The following is a 17,044-nucleotide window of genomic DNA, read 5'->3' as shown; positions in this document are numbered from 1 at the left end:
GTATCAGCTGTAACAAAGAAATGTTTTTTCTGTAAAGGTTATTATTAGAGATGTCGCGAACTTCCGATTTTCGGTCCGCGAAAGGTTCAGTTCGCAAACCGCAATAGACTTCAATGGGGAGGCGAACTTTGAAAAATAGAAAAAATTCTGACGCCTGGAAAAAATGATAGAAACGATGTTTCGAGGGCTCTAATACCTGGAGGCAGACATGATTGAGTGAAATACACATCAAAAGTCCCAGGCAAAAATCTAGTTTTCACATAAGCCCCTATTTTAGGCCTCCCCTCCTCCCCTTCCACCTATTCCCTCCTATTCAGTAGGAGACCTTAGGCAAGTCTTCCTAACACTGCTACTGCCTATAGAGCATGTCCTAGTGGCTGCAGCTCTGGTGCTTTGAGTCCGCCAGGAGAAAAGCGTGATATAAATGTTATTTGTCTTGTCTAATTTTTCTCTTGTATTGAGCATAAATGGTAAATGCTAGGCCAGCTTCAGTTAGTAATGTTGTGGTACAGCGGTTCAGGTACTTGCCCACCACACATTGAGACCCGGGTTCAATACCCAGCCAATGTGAGTTGGCTTTTATGCTACAAATCCTTAAAGGGACCCCTAAACTGAGAAGGATATGGATTTTTCCTTTTAAAATAATACCAGTTGCCTGAATCGCCTGCTGATCCTGTGTCTCTAATACTTTTAGCCACAGCCCCTGAACAAACATGCAGATCAGGTGCTCTGACTGAAGTCAGACTGGATTAGCTGCATGCTTGTTTCAGGGTGTGATTCAGCCACTATTGCAGTCACAGAGATCAGCTGGACTGCCAGGCAACTGGTATTGTTTAACAGGAAACATCCATATCACTCTCAGTTAAGTTTCCCTGTAAGTAGCCTAATGTTTCTCTTGGATTGAGCATAAATGGTAAATGCAAGGCCAGCTTCAGTTAGTACTGTTGTGGTACAGCAGTTAGGGTGCTTGCCCACCACACAGTGAGACCTGGGTTCAATTCTTAGCTATGGTATGTAAACTGGCTTTTAAAATAATATAATTCTCTGGCAGACGAGACCCTCCTCCCTCCGGTAGGAGGGAATAGTTAGAAGGGTAGGAGGGTAGAGGTAGTGAGTAATGTACAAGAGCCTAATTAAACTCTCCCTAACAGAGTGTGTAGCAGCTGTCCCTTAACTAATTAGTGTAGGCAGAGGAGTGAGTAAAAAGGCTCAAGGACCTTGCCTTTTATAAGGGGGGGTGGTGCTCCAGGCGTGAGTGTAGTCTGATTGGCAATAATGTGCCTGCTGACTGATGTAGAGGGTCAAAGTTATGCTCCATAGAGCATCATGGGGGCGAATCGAACTTCCGCAAAAGTTCGCCTGGTGCACGCGAACCACCAAAGTTCGCCTGGAACCGTTCGCTACATCTCTAGTTATTATGCTGTTTCTTATCTTTCAGAGCAGAGAGGAAGTTCTGAGTTCAGATCCGAATTAACCACTTAAGGACCGGGGCTGCTTTAACAGATCTGTGCTGCGTGGGCTCTCCAGCCTGCAGCACAGATCAAGAATGAGGCAGGGCGATCAGACTTCCCCCCCCCCCCTTTTTTCCCCACTAGGGGGATGTCCTGCTGGGGGGGGTCTGATCGCCGACGCTCTGTTTGGCCGGGCGTGCGGGGGAGGCGGGTTCCTAAACTATTTTCCTCCCTCCGTCTCCCTCCCTACCTCTCGCTCTAGCTGTGGGTGGCACAGGACAGAGATCCTGTGCCGCCCACGATAGGCTTTAGCCTATCAGACGGCGGCGATCCCCGGCCGATCTCCTTTACGGCGCTGCTGCCGTATGGATGTAAACAGCAGGGATTTCTTCCCCGCGTGTTTACATTTAGCCTGCGAGCTGCGATCGGAGGCTCGCAGGCTGTTCACGGAGACATGACATGAGCGGCCGTTTCCATGGAAATCCACAAACGACCAGCCACCGCCTATCGGCGTTAGCTGGTCGTAATGTGGTTATGCAGCAGCTGGTGCATTTGGCTAGCGCATTCCCAGCGTGCATAAATTTGCATCTCACTGACCATGTGTCACGGACACTATTACCAGTGGGGGTATCTACAGTTCTTGCTAATAGGTCACCTGAACGTATCAGACTTGCCCACTTACTCCTGACCAGTGGAAGAGTATTCCGACATTCTTGTCCCAGTCCTGAAAAATCTTTTATTGGCCTTCCTGTTGTGCATCCTGATTTTGTTTCACTATGCTGTTACTTATCTTTTGAGAGCTTAGAGGAAGTTCTGAGTTCAGGTCTGCAATAAAAGGCCCCTGAATGAGGGATATGGAGGCTGCCATACTCATTTGCTTTGAAACGACACCAGGAAGACCGCTAGACAACTGGCAGCTGAAACAAGCATGCATCTAATCCAGTACACTGCAGTCAGAGCAGTAGATTGCAAAACACATCCAATTTTAGCTGGCCAATTTTTCCACTTCCATGTAGCATGAGATCTTATCTACACACCTACACAATCAATGTGTTCATAGTAGTCACAACTGGTTGGCCCGGATACTACATGGAGGTGGTAAAATTGGTCAGTGATCGGCCAATCAAAATTGGAGGTCTACCAAGCTTAAAAGGATCTTGAAGTGAGAGGTATATGGAGGCAGCCAAATTTATTCCCTGTTAAACAATGCCAGTTGCCTGGCAGCCCTGCTGATCTATTTGGCGGCAGTAGTGTCTGAATCACACCTTAAACAAGCATGCAGCTAAATCCAGTCAGACTTCAGTTAGAGCATCTGATCTGCAGCATGCTTGTTCAGGGGCTACGGCTAAAAGTATTAGAGGCAGGCAATCTGCACTGTTTAAAAGGAAATAAATATCTCAGCCTCCGTATCCCTGTGTTACATTGGGAATATCTACTGTATATACTCTAGTATAAGCCGACACCTTATTTTTTACTTAAAAAGAAGAAAACAAGCAAACAAAAATAAATGTGGAAAAAATGTTTGACCCGAGTATAATCCGGGCATAGCAAAAGCTACAGCACCACTCACAGCCATGGCCAGCCACTACCATATATTAGAAAATCAGCATAAAATTCAGCAGATTACAATAATAAGCCAGAACATAGGCCTACAATGGAGATGGACATGCAGAGAACTGTTGCAAAGTTTAGGCTGGCATGCAGAGCCACATAGTCATGTCTCTAAAGCTTGATAAAGGAATGCGAGGATTCTCACCGCTCAGTAGACACTGTTCCTGTATTCCTTCCAAGGCTACAACTCAAGATGAGGTTAGCAGGGACCTCCCATGGAAATGTCTAGTGTGTGGTTTCCCTCAGATGACTCACCACTGTGCATATAGTGGGGGCACTGTGGGCAGTGACTCAAGTATAAGCCGAGACACCCACTTTTGAGCCACTTTTTTGGCCCATAAATTAGGCTTATACTCGAGTATATACAGTTTGTCGATCATCAGTAGGGTTTGGATTGTCTGCACACTGCTGCAGAGGATTAAGCGGTATTTAGCCTCTGAAGCGGAGACTGGCATTTGGCACACATCAGCAGCCCCCACATTATCCTATAGCACCTGCTGCTTGTAATGACAGGTCCGGGGAATCACCCACCCACTCGCTGGTGTGTCTGCATCACATCCTGTCATCAAACGTCCCCAAACGCAGAGGACGCCTTCAATTAACAAAGAGAACAAAAAGCACATAGCAACATCCACTGTACGCTGTAAACCGATTCTAGGTGTGGGGGCTGAGGAATGCACTGAGCTCAGAAATGGCCAATCAAATGTACCCCCTGCCAATTCTGATTGGCTCAATTCCAAATAACAGATAGCATTCCATTTGCATGCACTCTCCCTGACCAATCACATTATCACACACGCTACAGACCTGAGTCACTAGATCCATGCACAGATGCTACATTTCCTAATGCTGGGTACACACGATGCATTTTTTCGGTCGATTTTCCATCCAATCGATTTCCGATTCGATTCGGTTATCTTTCCTTATCTATTTCCATTTACTTCTATGAGAAATCGATCAGAAAAACGATCGAAAATAATATCGGACATGTCGGAAATTATCTATCAAACAATCTAACACAAAATTGTTTGGTGTGTACCTAGCATAATATCTGGTACACACCATGCAACTTACCATGAGCTAGACGGGACATGTCTTATTTCCAACAGAGGTGCTATTCGTGCTACTGACGAGCTACTGTTTGTCCTCTATCTTAGGGCTAGTTCACACTTGATTTAAAAACGTATCCGTAGCTACGTTTTTTGTCCCGGACGAAAAACGTAGCCACGGATACCAATGTTAAAAATACTGCCTGATGAAGCAGGCTGTGCCTGCGAAACGCGTTGCATCTTTTTGGGGTACCAATAATACATTTATTTGTTTAATTCAGACAGTATTTGGGGTCTGCTTTCCGGAGGTAAGTCCACCACTGCCTCCCAGCAAATTTTAAAACTTTTATTACCTTTTATCCTGCTGGCGCCTCTGTTCTCTTCCGAAAACGTATTTCCAACAGGTCCGATCTGATTTCTGTTTTTTCTGATCGATTTTCCGAATCACTTTTATACAAAATTGATCGGAAATTAGATAGAACATGTCGGAAATATTCGACCTACCGATTGGACGGGAAATTGCATGGTGTGTACCAGGCATAAAAGCTCATACACACGTCCAATCAATCTCCCCAACTATCTTCGAAACTTGGTCTCTTGGAAGATAAGTTGGGCGTGTGTATGGCTGGCAAATAAGACGACCAACTGATCACAGGTTGTTTGCCAGATTCAACCGGTGGATCAATCTGCCCAACTCTCAGGCAGGTTGGAACAGGTGTAAAAGTCTTTTGGACAAGTCTGTTGGTTTTGAATGTGGACATGTTGTGCAGTTTGGCATTTAGCTCGCACGCATAGCATTGCAGTCAGTTGGTTGTTGTGAGTGTGTACCTGTCATGTAAACGACTTGTTGTATGGTTGGTCATGTTGTGCATTATGTTGGACGTGTGTATGAGCCGTAAGACCACACTTCATCAGAGCCAATGCGATGATATGCTTCTCAATGCGGCCGTTACAAAGCACTGCTCTACAGCGAGAGTAGCCTGAGGCCCCGATAGAGGCTGCCTAGGTTGCCCAGTGGATAAGAATAATAATTCCTTTTTTAATATATAGCGCTTTTCTCCTATCGGACTCAAAGCACTTGCGAGGCCGCCACTCAGTAGGAAGTAGCAGTGTTAGGGAGTCTTGCCCAAAGAACTCCTTACTGAATAGGAAGAGCCGAGATTTGAACCCAGGTCTCCTGTGTCAGAGGCGGAGCCCTTAACCATTACACTAACCAGCCACCACTGAGCTGGATGAGCTGGGTCTGGTCTCAGATTATTTGAGGAGGGCGAGGATTTAGTAAAAAAATAAAATAAATAAAATGCATAAACAGTTTACTTATTAACTTCCAAATCTGCCTCTCCCTGTACGAAGGCCCATCGCCCGCAGAGGGGAGGGTCAGTATAGCCTCATTTCTGGAGGGAAAACAATGAACTAAAGTGAGGCTGCATGACTTCCCATCTATAGCCCACACATGGGACAGTGATGTGTGCAGGTGATAGTGGCGCAACAGACACACGGTTTCCCAGCCCCCCCCCATGCATGTGACATGTGCGGGTGACATTGGAGTGACAGACAGCTTGACACAAAGAGCTTCACCGAGGCACAGTGACCGACACACAGAGCTCCCCCAGCACCCCATGCATGTGGCAGTGATGTATGCAGGTGACAAGCACGGTTTGGCACACAGAGCTCCCCCAGCACCCCATGCATGTGACAGTGATCTATGCAGGTGACAGGCACACGGTTTGGCACACAGAGCTCCCCCAGCACCCCATGCATGTGACAGTGATCTATGCAGGTGACAGGCACACGGTTTGGCACACAGAGCTCCCCCAGCACCCCATGCATGTGACAGTGATGTATGCAGGTGACAGGCACGGTTTGGCACACAGAGCTCCCCCAGCACCCCATGCATGTGACAGTGATGTATGCAGGTGACAGGCACACGGTTTGGCACACAGAGCTCCCCCCAGCACCCCATGCATGTGACAGTGATGTATGCAGGTGACAGGCACACGGTTTGGCACACAGAGCTCCCCCAGCACCCCATGCATGTGACAGTGATTTATGCGGGTGACAGGCACACGGTTTGGCACACAGAGCTCCCCCAGCACCCCATGCATGTGACAGTGATGTATGCAGGTGACAGGCACACGGTTTGGCACACAGAGCTCCCCCAGCACCCCATGCATGTGACAGTGATGTATGCAGGTGACAGGCACACGGTTTGGCACACAGAGCTCCCCCAGCACCCCATGCATGTGACAGTGATGTATGCATGTGACAGGCACGGTTTGGCACACAGAGCTCCCCCAGCACCCCATGCATGTGACAGTGATGTATGCAGGCGACAGGCACACGGTTTGGCACACAGAACTCCCCCCAGGCACATGGTTTGGCACACAGAGCTCCCCCCTGGTCACATTACCCGCTGGGCCTGCGCCAGGAGCAGCCAGAGGCGCCGCCAGGTCTGGAATTTCTTGCTGTCGCTGAAGTTGAAGGCCATCTCCCGGCTGGCATAGCGGGACACCAGCGGGGAGCGGTACCGCTGCACCTCCTCCGGCCCCGCAGCCAGCGGAGAGGCGCTCCCCGCCACCCGACCCGCTCCCTCCGCGCTCATTCCGCTCTCCATGCCTGCTGCGCGGCGCTCACAGGGAGGGGCGGGGCTTACAGGGTACTGCCAGCCCCTCACCAGCATGGCTCCTCCTCCTGACACACGTCACGCCTCACCAGCATAGCCACCCCTCCCCTTTCCCGCATCACGCCAAATTACCACGACTCCTCCTCCCTCTACTCGCGTCACGCATCACGTGTCCCGCCTGCCGTCCGCCATCTTTCAGTGCGCAGGTTCCGTTCTAACAGGCTCCAAGGCAACCGCTCTGACGTCACTGGCTGTCCTCGGGATCCTTCCGCATGCGCCGCGCGTTTCATTCTCCAATCTCCATCTCTCTCCTGGCTTTCTCATCTGTGCGACCCGCCCACACCGTCAGCCACGCCTCCAACTACCAACATCACGCCTCCAGTCACGCCTTCATCCTCTGTCACATTTCTTACCACACCTCCAGCTACGCCCACACCTGTAGTAAAGGCCAAGTGAAAAAATAGGAAGGCTGCTATGGTAACCAATACCAGTTGCCTGGCAACTGAATCACCCACCTGAAGCAAGCATGCAGCTAATGCAGTCTGACTCCAGTCAGAGCACCTGATCTGCTGCATGCTTGTTCCGGGGCTGTGGCTAAAAGTATTAGGCCCAGTGCACACCAAAAACCACTAGCAGATCCGCAAAACGCTAGAGGTTTCTGAAGCAGATTTCAGAGCGATTCTAGGCATGTTTAGGGCCCATTTACACTAGAGCATTTTGCCGGCGATTTCAGCAATAAAACCCTATGGGCCCGTTCTTACTTGGGCATTTTGCGCGAAACGCAAACGCGTCGACTGCACCATTTTCAGGCGATTTCCCGGCGATCACATTTCAGTGCTATAGAAGAGCTAAACTCAACCACGGAAAAATCGCCACAGTGTCCAGTGATTTTTTCGCGTGAAATAAAAAAATTTGCGGGAGTGATTTTTCCGCGATTTCACGCGTTTTGCACTTTCAAGTGTGAATGGGGGGTATTTATCCGTTAGCCGGGCGCATCCGGCAGGTGGCGCTGTTGATGTTAATTCCAATCATAATTACTTCACGTCAACCTGTGAATGTAAACCGCCGGATGCGCCCGGCTTAAACAGATCAAGCCGCCGGCTTGCTTCGTGTCTCGCTCTCCTCCCCCTCTTGCCCTCTCTCGTATGAGCCTTGGGGAGGGGACATGCGTGTCCCCCCAGAGTCGTTCGTCGCGGCATTGCGACGAACGACTCTGGGGGGACACGCATGTCCCCTCCCCAGTGTTCTATAGGAGAGAGGGCAAGAGGGGGAGAAGAGCGAGACACGAAGCAAGCCGGCGGCTTGATCTGTTTAAGCCGGGCGCATCCGGCGGTTTACATTCACAGGTTGACATGAAGTAATTATGATTGGAATTAACATCAACAGCGCCACCTGCCGGATGCGCCCGGCTAACGGATAAGTACCGAATGGGGCCTTAGAGAGGTTTTCTAAACATGCCTAGCGTTTTTTGCAGCATTTTTGTGTAGCACATTACAAATATTGTTACAGTAAAGCTGTTACTGAACAGCTTATGTAACAAAAACGCCTGGAAAGCCGCTCTGATCCAGCGTTTTTCAGAGCGGTTTTCCACTTTCCTATACTTTGACATTGACGCCTCAGAAATCTAAAAAATGCTGCAGCCCCCGAGTTTGCGTTTGTGGAAAAAACGAACCGCTGTGGTGTGCACCAGCCCATTCACTTTCACTAGCCAAGCGGTTTTCCCCCTGCAAGCGTTTTAAAAAACGCTTCAGAACCGCTCTGGTGTGCACCAGCCCTCAGAGACACAGGAGAGCCAGGCAATGTGCATTGTTTAAAAGGATATATGTCAGCCTCCATATTCCGCTCACTTAGGTTGTCCTTAAAGAGACTCCGTAACAAAAATTGCATCCTGTTTTATATCATCCTACAAGTTCCAAAAGCTATTCTAATGTGTTCTGGCTTACTGCAGCACTTTGTACTATCACTGTCTCTCAGGGTTGCCAACCTAATTTCTAATTTTTTACGGACAAAAGGTCCAAAAAAGCAGGACACACAAACTTTTGGACGGACATGGGGGGCGGAGTCAGCAGCGCACTTTTTCAGCGAGGAAAGGTCACATTTTTAAAAGTTTTTTTTTAAAAAAAAATTTAAGCTACATGGATCAAGAAAAAAAAGCGCTACACTAGCAGGAAACCTCATTGTGAACAGTTCTCTAATCACAGTAGCCTCTACAGCAAAGAGTTGTGATTAGTGGAATAGTGTGGGCTTAGTTTACTACAACCTATTAGAAATGAAGCAGTTTGAGCGGGTGCCGTCCACCCAATTATATTAGCTGCATCTCCATATGAATTATCCTGTTGGGTCCCCTAAAGTAGATCAGCACGACCACAAATGTATTAAAGGCGATATACATAGATATGACTTTATATCAGGGAATGAGGTTGTCATTGATTGATGTGATCACTGATCAACCCTGATTTGAGGGGATATAAAACAGTTATTTTTAATAATATTTAATAGAAGTACAGGTGAGTTCTGAAGCTAATAGAAGGGAAAACACTGCCTGCCACATCCAGCAGCTAGCGAAAGGGAGAAACAGAGCAGGAGTCAGAAGAGGCGATTTGTTGTCACAGTCAGCACTGTACTTCTTCACTTTCAGTGCAGAAACATTGCAGGCGCAGACAGCCTGTCCCTGACGCAGCATGCTGTGCACTGCTCATTTTTTTTCCTTTTTTTTGGGGGGGGGGGGGGGGGTGTTATTATTATTTTCCAAAGTGAAAAAGTGCAGTGCCCTGTGACAGCAAATCAGCTGTCCTGACTCCTGCTCGGATTCTCCCTTCAGCAGTTGTATTCATGCCTGGAGTGGCGGCTCAGTTTCCCCTTCTATTAGCTGCTAAGCTAATAAATCAGTTAACGGAGAATACAGTGAATAGCAGTGGCACACATTCCATCCCTGACTGAAAGACCTCTCAAGCATGAAATCACACTCATTCTCTATCCTCAACGAGAGAGTCAGCGAGCAGCGGCTGTACTGAGTCCTGACTGAGCCACACACGTTACATGGCTCAACTGGCTGTAGCAACTAGCAATGCTCCGTGCCATGCTGGAGGGAGAGAGGCTGGGGAGAACACAGGGTGAGCGTCCAGCAGCTCCTGGAATCTCTCTGGACCCCCACGTGGTACTCAGCAGTGTTCAAGTGCATGGCCGCTGCCTGGTGCTTTTTCCCTTTCCAGGAAGCAATGAATGATGGGCACAGGGCATTGTGGGGGTGACGCTAGCTTGGCTGCCTCAGGCTCTCACTTTCTATTGGTTGCAGAGATGGTTGTAAGAGATTGGAGGGAGGAGGAAAAGATGAGGACTCCTGCTTCAGCCGCACGGTGATGAGCAGCTCTCTATAGCGATGCGCACATGCGCATGAGGCAGAGGCACTGCAGAAACTGCACTTTTGGACGGACGCCTGTTACAAAATACGGACAGGAACGGACAGTGGATTTTCAGGGTCATTAGTACGGACTGTCCGTACTAATACGGACGCTTGGCAACCCTGCTGTCTCTGTAATAAATCAATGTATCTTTCTCCTGTCAGACTTGTCGGCCTGTGTCTGGAAGGCTGCCAAGTTCTTCAGTGTTGTGGTTCGGCTATGAATTCCCCTTCCAGGCCCCTCTCTGCACACTGTCTGTGTGTTATTTAGGATTAGAGCAGCTTCTCTCTTCTCTCTTATCTTTTACAAGCTGGATAAATCCTCCTCTGAGCTGGCTGGGCTTTCACATACTGAAGAATTACAGACAATGGCGAAGCTGTTTGCAGGAAGAAAAGAGCAGCCTGAAACTTCAGTGCATGAGAGATGCAGGGGGAAAGAAACACACAAATGATCTCTTGAGATTCAAAAGGAAGGGTGTATACAGCCTGCTTGTGTATGGATGTATTTTCTATGTGTGGACATGCTGTACATCAACCTACTTCCTGTTTTGGTGGCCATTTGGTTTGTTTATAAACAAACTTTTTAAAACTGTTTTTAACCACTTTTAATGCGGCGAGGAGCGGCGAAATTGTGACAGAGGGTAATAGGAGATGTCCCCTAACGCACTGGTATGTTTACTTTTGTGCGATTTTAACAATACAGATTCTCTTTAAAGGACACATCAACTCAGGGCAGTTGCTAGGCTCATGTGCACACAGGGCGAGGGTGTAAAAGTTGCACCGCCCCGTGGACTCAAGAATGTTATTTGCGATGCCATATTTAGCCCCCCAGTATAGGTAGCCAGGTATAAGTGCCCAGAGTATAGGTAGCCAGGTATCGGTACCCCCAGTATAGGTAGCCAGGTATAGGTTCCCCACTACAGGTTAGCCAGGTATTGGTGACCCCAATATAGGTAGCCAGGTATAGGATCCTCACTACAGGTTAGCCAGGTATTGGTGACCCCAGTACAGGTAGCCAGGTATAGGTTCCCCACTACAGGTTAGCCAGTTATTGGTGACCCCAGTATAGGTAGCCAGGTATAGGATCCTCACTACAGGTTAGCCAGGTATTGGTGACCCCAATATAGGTAGCCAGGTATAGGATCCTCACTACAGGTTAGCCAGGTATTGGTGACCCCAGTATAGGTAGCCAGGTATAGGTTCCCTACTGCAGGTTAGCCAGTTATCTGTGCCCCCAGTATAGGTAGCCAGGTATAAGTGCCCCGAGTATAGGTAGCCAGGTAACGGTGCCCCCAGTATAAGTAGCCAGGTATAGGTTCCCCACTACAGGTTAGCCAGGTATTGGTGACCCCAGTATAGGTAGCCAGGTATAGGTTCCCCACTACAGGTTAGCCAGTTATCGGTGCCCCCAGTATAGGTACCCAGGTATAGGATCCTCACTACAGGTTAGCCAGGTATTGGTGACCCCAGTACAGGTAGCCAGGTATAGGTTCCCCACTACAGGTTAGCCAGGTATTGGTGACCCCAGTATAGGTAGCCAGGTATAGGTTCCCCACTACAGGTTAGCCAGTTATCGGTGCCCCCAGTATAGGTACCCAGGTATAGGATCCTCACTACAGGTTAGCCAGGTATTGGTGACCCCAGTACAGGTAGCCAGGTATAGGCTCCCCACTACAAGTTAGGCAGGTATAGGTGCCCCCAGTATAGGTAGCCAGGTATAGGATCCTCACTACAGGTTAGCCAGTTATCGGTGCCCCCAGTATAGGTACCCAGGTATAGGATCCTCACTACAGGTTAGCCAGGTATTGGTGACCCCAGTACAGGTAGCCAGGTATAGGTTCCCCACTACAGGTTAGCCAGGTATTGGTGACCCCAGTATAGGTAGCCAGGTATAGGTTCCCCACTACAGGTTAGCCAGTTATCGGTGCCCCCAGTATAGGTACCCAGGTATAGGATCCTCACTACAGGTTAGCCAGGTATTGGTGACCCCAGTACAGGTAGCCAGGTATAGGCTCCCCACTACAAGTTAGGCAGGTATAGGTGCCCCCAGTATAGGTAGCCAGGTATCGGTGCCCCAGTATAGGTAGCCAGGTATAGGCTCCCCACTACAAGTTAGGCAGGTATAGGTGCCCCCAGTATAGGTAGACAGGTATAGGTGCCCCCAGTATAAGTAGCCAGGTATAGGCGCCCCACTACAGGTTAGCTAGGTATAGGTTCCCCTAGGTTCCACAATTAAAGGGGCACTATGGCGAAAAAATTGTAAAATGTAAAATATGTGCAAACATATACAAATAAGAAGAACATTTTTTCCAGAGTAAAATGAGCCATACATTACTTTTCTCCTATGTTGCTGTCACTTACAGTAAGTAGTAGAAATCTGACAGAAGCGTCAGGTTTTGGACTAGTCCATCTCTTCATAGGGTATTCTCAGGGATTTATTTATTTTCAAAAGCACTTAGTGAATGGCAGTTGCTCTGTCCAACTGCCAAATAACTGTGTAGCAAGCAGGGAAGCTGGCCAGCATCATTGTTTAAATCCTTTTTAGGGAATATCTTTATAAAGAATAAAAGCCTTGCTGAGAATCTGCTATGAAGAGATGGACTAGTCCAAAACCTGTCGCTTCGGTCAGATTTCTACTACCTTCTGCAAGTGACAGCAACATAGGAGAAAAGTAATTTATGGCTCATTTTACGCAGGAAATAACATACTTCTTATTTGTCTGTTTGCACATATTTTAAATTTTACAATTTTCCGCCATAGTGCCCCTTTAATCTGTATTAATTAATATATCTATGGGGATATGAGGTTGGCCATGTTGCAGCATTATATCTATGGGGATATGACATTGGCCATGTGTAACGATCGGTGTCAGCACGCAGAGAGAATTTGATTATTGGTGATCTGCAGTATCACCAAGAATACAGATATATACCTGATTATTGATGATCTGCAGAATCACCGATAATACAGATATATTACTAACCTCTGGACACCTATGTATATAAGACGTAACAGTAATACTTTGAGAAACACACCTGATGAGCAGGTGATCTTAGGCAGTATAGGCAATACTGCTTTAGAGAGTACAGGAACCTTCCAGCAGCCTGAGACTCTCCAAGGGGGGGGGGGGGGGGAGTCAGGCTGGAGGTAGGAAGGACCAGAGGGTAAGTGACACCAGAAGGTGGATGTCACTATCTGATCTAGAGACTATCTCTTAAGGGGAGAGATAGCTCTCGAGATCGGGCAAGCCAGGTCGGCAACACACGGACAGACAAAGTACAAAGACAGAAAGCTGATTCGGTATCCAAGGCAAGCAGGGTTTGGCAACGGAATATCAGATATGCAAGGTACCGAATCAGAGATCAGAGGAATAGTCAGGAAAGCAATAAGTCATAACAGATATCAAACAATGCCTAGTCTGGGTGTGAGGTCCGTGGTCTCTACACCCTGGAACTAGTCTGATGTATAACAGAAGAATAACACAAGTTCCCTAGTCTGGGTGTGAGGTCCGTGGTCTCTACACCCTGGAACTAGTCTGATGTAATAACAGAAGGATAACACAAGTTCCCTAGTCTGGGTGTGAGGTCCGTGGTCTCTACACCCTGGAACTAGTCTAACATATAACAGAGCAATAATACAAGTTCCCTAGTCTGGGTGTGAGGTCCGTGGTCTCTACACCCTGGAACTAGTCTAACATATAACAGAGCAATAATACAAGTTAACTGGCTCAGTGTGAATTCCCAGGTCCTCCTGGTTCAAACACACTGTTGGATCTGACTAAGGTCTGAGTGCTTCCACGTAGTGTTCGCAACGGCAGACAACTTGTGACTGGGCAGCAGTAACTATATATGGAGTAGTGCTCTCTGGCACCACCCCTAAGTGATCAACTAATAGTTACCAGCTCTGGGGTCAGCTGATCGGCTCGGTCAGCTGATCCCCCCTTGCCCATCATAAAAGTTCTGCCTCTCAGCACGCGCGTGCGTATTTCTAAGCCTGTGTGCACTAACAGACTCAGCCACACCAGACGCACGCTTCCGCGTGCAAACCACCGCATTGGACGCGGAATCAGCCACCTTGCTATCAGCACACGCGGCGGCTTTTCCACGTTCTCTCACACCATGTTGTAGCATTCTATCTATAGAGATCTACGGTTGGCTTTGATGCAGCAATATATCTATGGGGATATGAGGTTGGCCATGTTGCAGCGTTATATCTATGGGGATATGAGGTTGGCCATGTTGCAGCATTATATCTATGGGGATATGAGGTTGGCCATGTTGCAGCATTATATCTATGGGGATATGAGGTTGGTCTTGTTGCAGCATTATATCTATGGGGATATGAGGTTGGCCTTGTTGCAGCATTATATCTATGGGGATATGAGGTTGGTCTTGTTGCAGCATTATATCTATGTGGATATGAGGTTGGCCATGTTGCAGCATTATATCAAAGGGGATATGAGGTTGGCCATGTTGCAGCATTATATCTATGGGGATATGAGGTTGGCCATGTTGCAGCATTATATCTATGGGGATATGAGGTTGGCCCTGTTGCAGCATTATATCTATGGGGATATTAGGTTGGCTATGTTGCAGCATTATATCTATGGGGATATGATGTTGGCCATGTTGCAGCATTATATCTATGGGGATATGAGATTGGCCCTGTTGCAACATCATACCAATGGGGATTTGTGGAATTTTTTGTTGGGGGTGGGGGGGGTTGCATGTAGAGTTGAGCTGAAATTTTCGAAATTTCGCATTACTAAAATTACGCATGCGAAATTTGCGATTACGATGCGAAATTACAGTAGCGTAATTGCCATTAAAATCGTAACTGAAAATACCGTAAGCGTAATTTTCAACGCGAAATTTCGCGTTTCGTTCATGTCGTAATTTCGCATTAAACGCTACCGTAATTTCGCATTAAACCGTAACGCTCCGTATAATATAAAAAAGCCGCCGACTTTAAGGGTTAATAGCAAAGCCCCCTTAAATGCTAAGAGCCTCAAATTTGGAGAATATATTAAGGAGATCAGGAGGAATAAGAGGAAAAATTTTTTTTCAAAAAGACCTTATAGTTTTTGAGAAAATCGATGTTAAAGTTTCAAAGGAAAAATGTAAACATTTAAAAACCCGCCGAATTTAACGGTTAATAGCAAACCCTGCTTAAAGTTTAGGAACACCAAATTCCCAGGGTATATTAAGGGGATCAGTGGGAATAAGAGGAAAATTTTTTTTTTCAAAAAGACCTTATAGTTTTTGAGAAAATCGATTTTTAAGTTTCAAGGGCGAAAATGTCTTTTAAATGCGGAAAATGTCAGTTTTTTTTGCACAGGTAACAATAGTGTATTATTTTCATAGATTCCCCCAAGTGGGAAGAGTTTTACTTACTTCGTTCTGAGTGTGGGAAATATTAAAAAAAAACGACGTGGGGTCCCCCCTCCCAGACCTCTTTAACCCCTTGTCCCCCATGCAGGCTGGGATAGCCAGAATGCGGAGCACCGGCCGCGTGGGGCTCCGCACCCTGACTATACCAGCCCGCATGGTCCATGGATTGGGGGGTCTCGGAAGGGGAGGGGCAGCCAAGCTTTCCCCTCCCCCTCCGAGCCCTTGTCCAATCCAAGGACAAGGGGCTCTTCTCCACCTCCGATGGGCGGTGGAGGTGGAGGCCGCGATTTCCTGGGGGGGAGGTTCATGGTGGAATCTGGGAGTCCCCTTTAAAAAGGGGTCCCCCAGATGCCCACCCCCCCTCCCAGGAGAAATGAGTATAGAGGTACTTGTACCCCTTACCCATTTCCTTTAAGAGTTAAAAGTAAATAAACACACAGACACTTTGAAAAAGTATTTTAATTGAACAAAAAACATAACCACGAAAAAAGTCCTTTAATATTCTTAATTAACCATTAATACTTACCTGTCCCTTTAAATAAATGATCCCTCGAAATAGCCTCGGAAATGTTCTATCAGTTACAATGTAACAAAGTTATTACAATGTAACAACTTTGTTACATTGTAACTACGCCGCACCCGACGTCACTCACCGCCGCCGCGCGTCTGCACTGACCCGAGAGCTCTGAGCTATAGCTCAGAGCTCTCTAAAGCATCTTTGTATTTTGGCTCCAAGGAGCCCCATTGGTCCTTAGCAGACCAATGGGGTTCCTTCAAATCAGAAGGAACCCCATTGGTCTGCTAAGGACCAATGGGGCTCCTTGGAGCCAAAATACAAAGATGCTTTAGAGAGCTCTGAGCTATAGCTCAGAGCTCTCGGGTCAGTGCAGACGCGGCGGCGGCGGCGGCGGTGAGTGACGTCGGGCGCGGCGTAGTTACAATGTAACAAAGTTGTTACATTGTAATAACTTTGTTACATTGTAACTGATAGAACATTTCCGAGGCTATTTCGAGGGATCATTTATTTAAAGGGACAGGTAAGTATTAATGGTTAATTAAGAATATTAAAGGACTTTTTTCGTGGTTATGTTTTTTGTTCAATTAAAATACTTTTTCAAAGTGTCTGTGTGTTTATTTACTTTTAACTCTTAAAGGAAATGGGTAAGGGGTACAAGTACCTCTATACTCATTTCTCCTGGGAGGGGGGGTGGGCATCTGGGGGACCCCTTTTTAAAGGGGACTCCCAGATTCCACCATGAACCTCCCCCCCAGGAAATCGCGGCCTCCACCTCCACCGCCCATCGGAGGTGGAGAAGAGCCCCTTGTCCTTGGATTGGACAAGGGCTCGGAGGGGGAGGGGAAAGCTTGGCTGCCCCTCCCCTTCCGAGACCCCCCAATCCATGGACCATGCGGGCTGGTATAGTCAGGGTGCGGAGCCCCACGCGGCCGGTGCTCCGCATTCTGGCTATCCCAGCCTGCATGGGGGACAAGGGGTTAAAGAGGTCTGGGAGGGGGGACCC

General features: G+C 47.7%; 1 protein-coding gene across 1 annotated transcript in view; it reads right to left on the bottom strand.

Annotated features, from left to right (window-relative positions):
• ADSL (adenylosuccinate lyase) overlaps window positions 1-6,809 on the bottom strand; it is a 39,534-nt gene extending 32,725 nt beyond the window's left edge. The window contains exon 1 of the mRNA XM_068252033.1: window positions 6,522-6,809. Within this exon, the coding sequence (XP_068108134.1) occupies window positions 6,522-6,791 (270 nt within the window). The 5' untranslated portion in view covers window positions 6,792-6,809. The remainder of the gene's footprint in view (window positions 1-6,521) is intronic.
• Window positions 6,810-17,044: the final 10,235 nt, after the last annotated feature.

This window comes from Hyperolius riggenbachi, chromosome 9, assembly GCF_040937935.1.
Source record: "Hyperolius riggenbachi isolate aHypRig1 chromosome 9, aHypRig1.pri, whole genome shotgun sequence".
Classification (NCBI taxonomy): domain Eukaryota; kingdom Metazoa; phylum Chordata; class Amphibia; order Anura; family Hyperoliidae; genus Hyperolius; species Hyperolius riggenbachi.
Note: the sequence above shows the minus strand (reverse complement) of the source record. Positions and strands in the feature narration are given on the sequence as shown.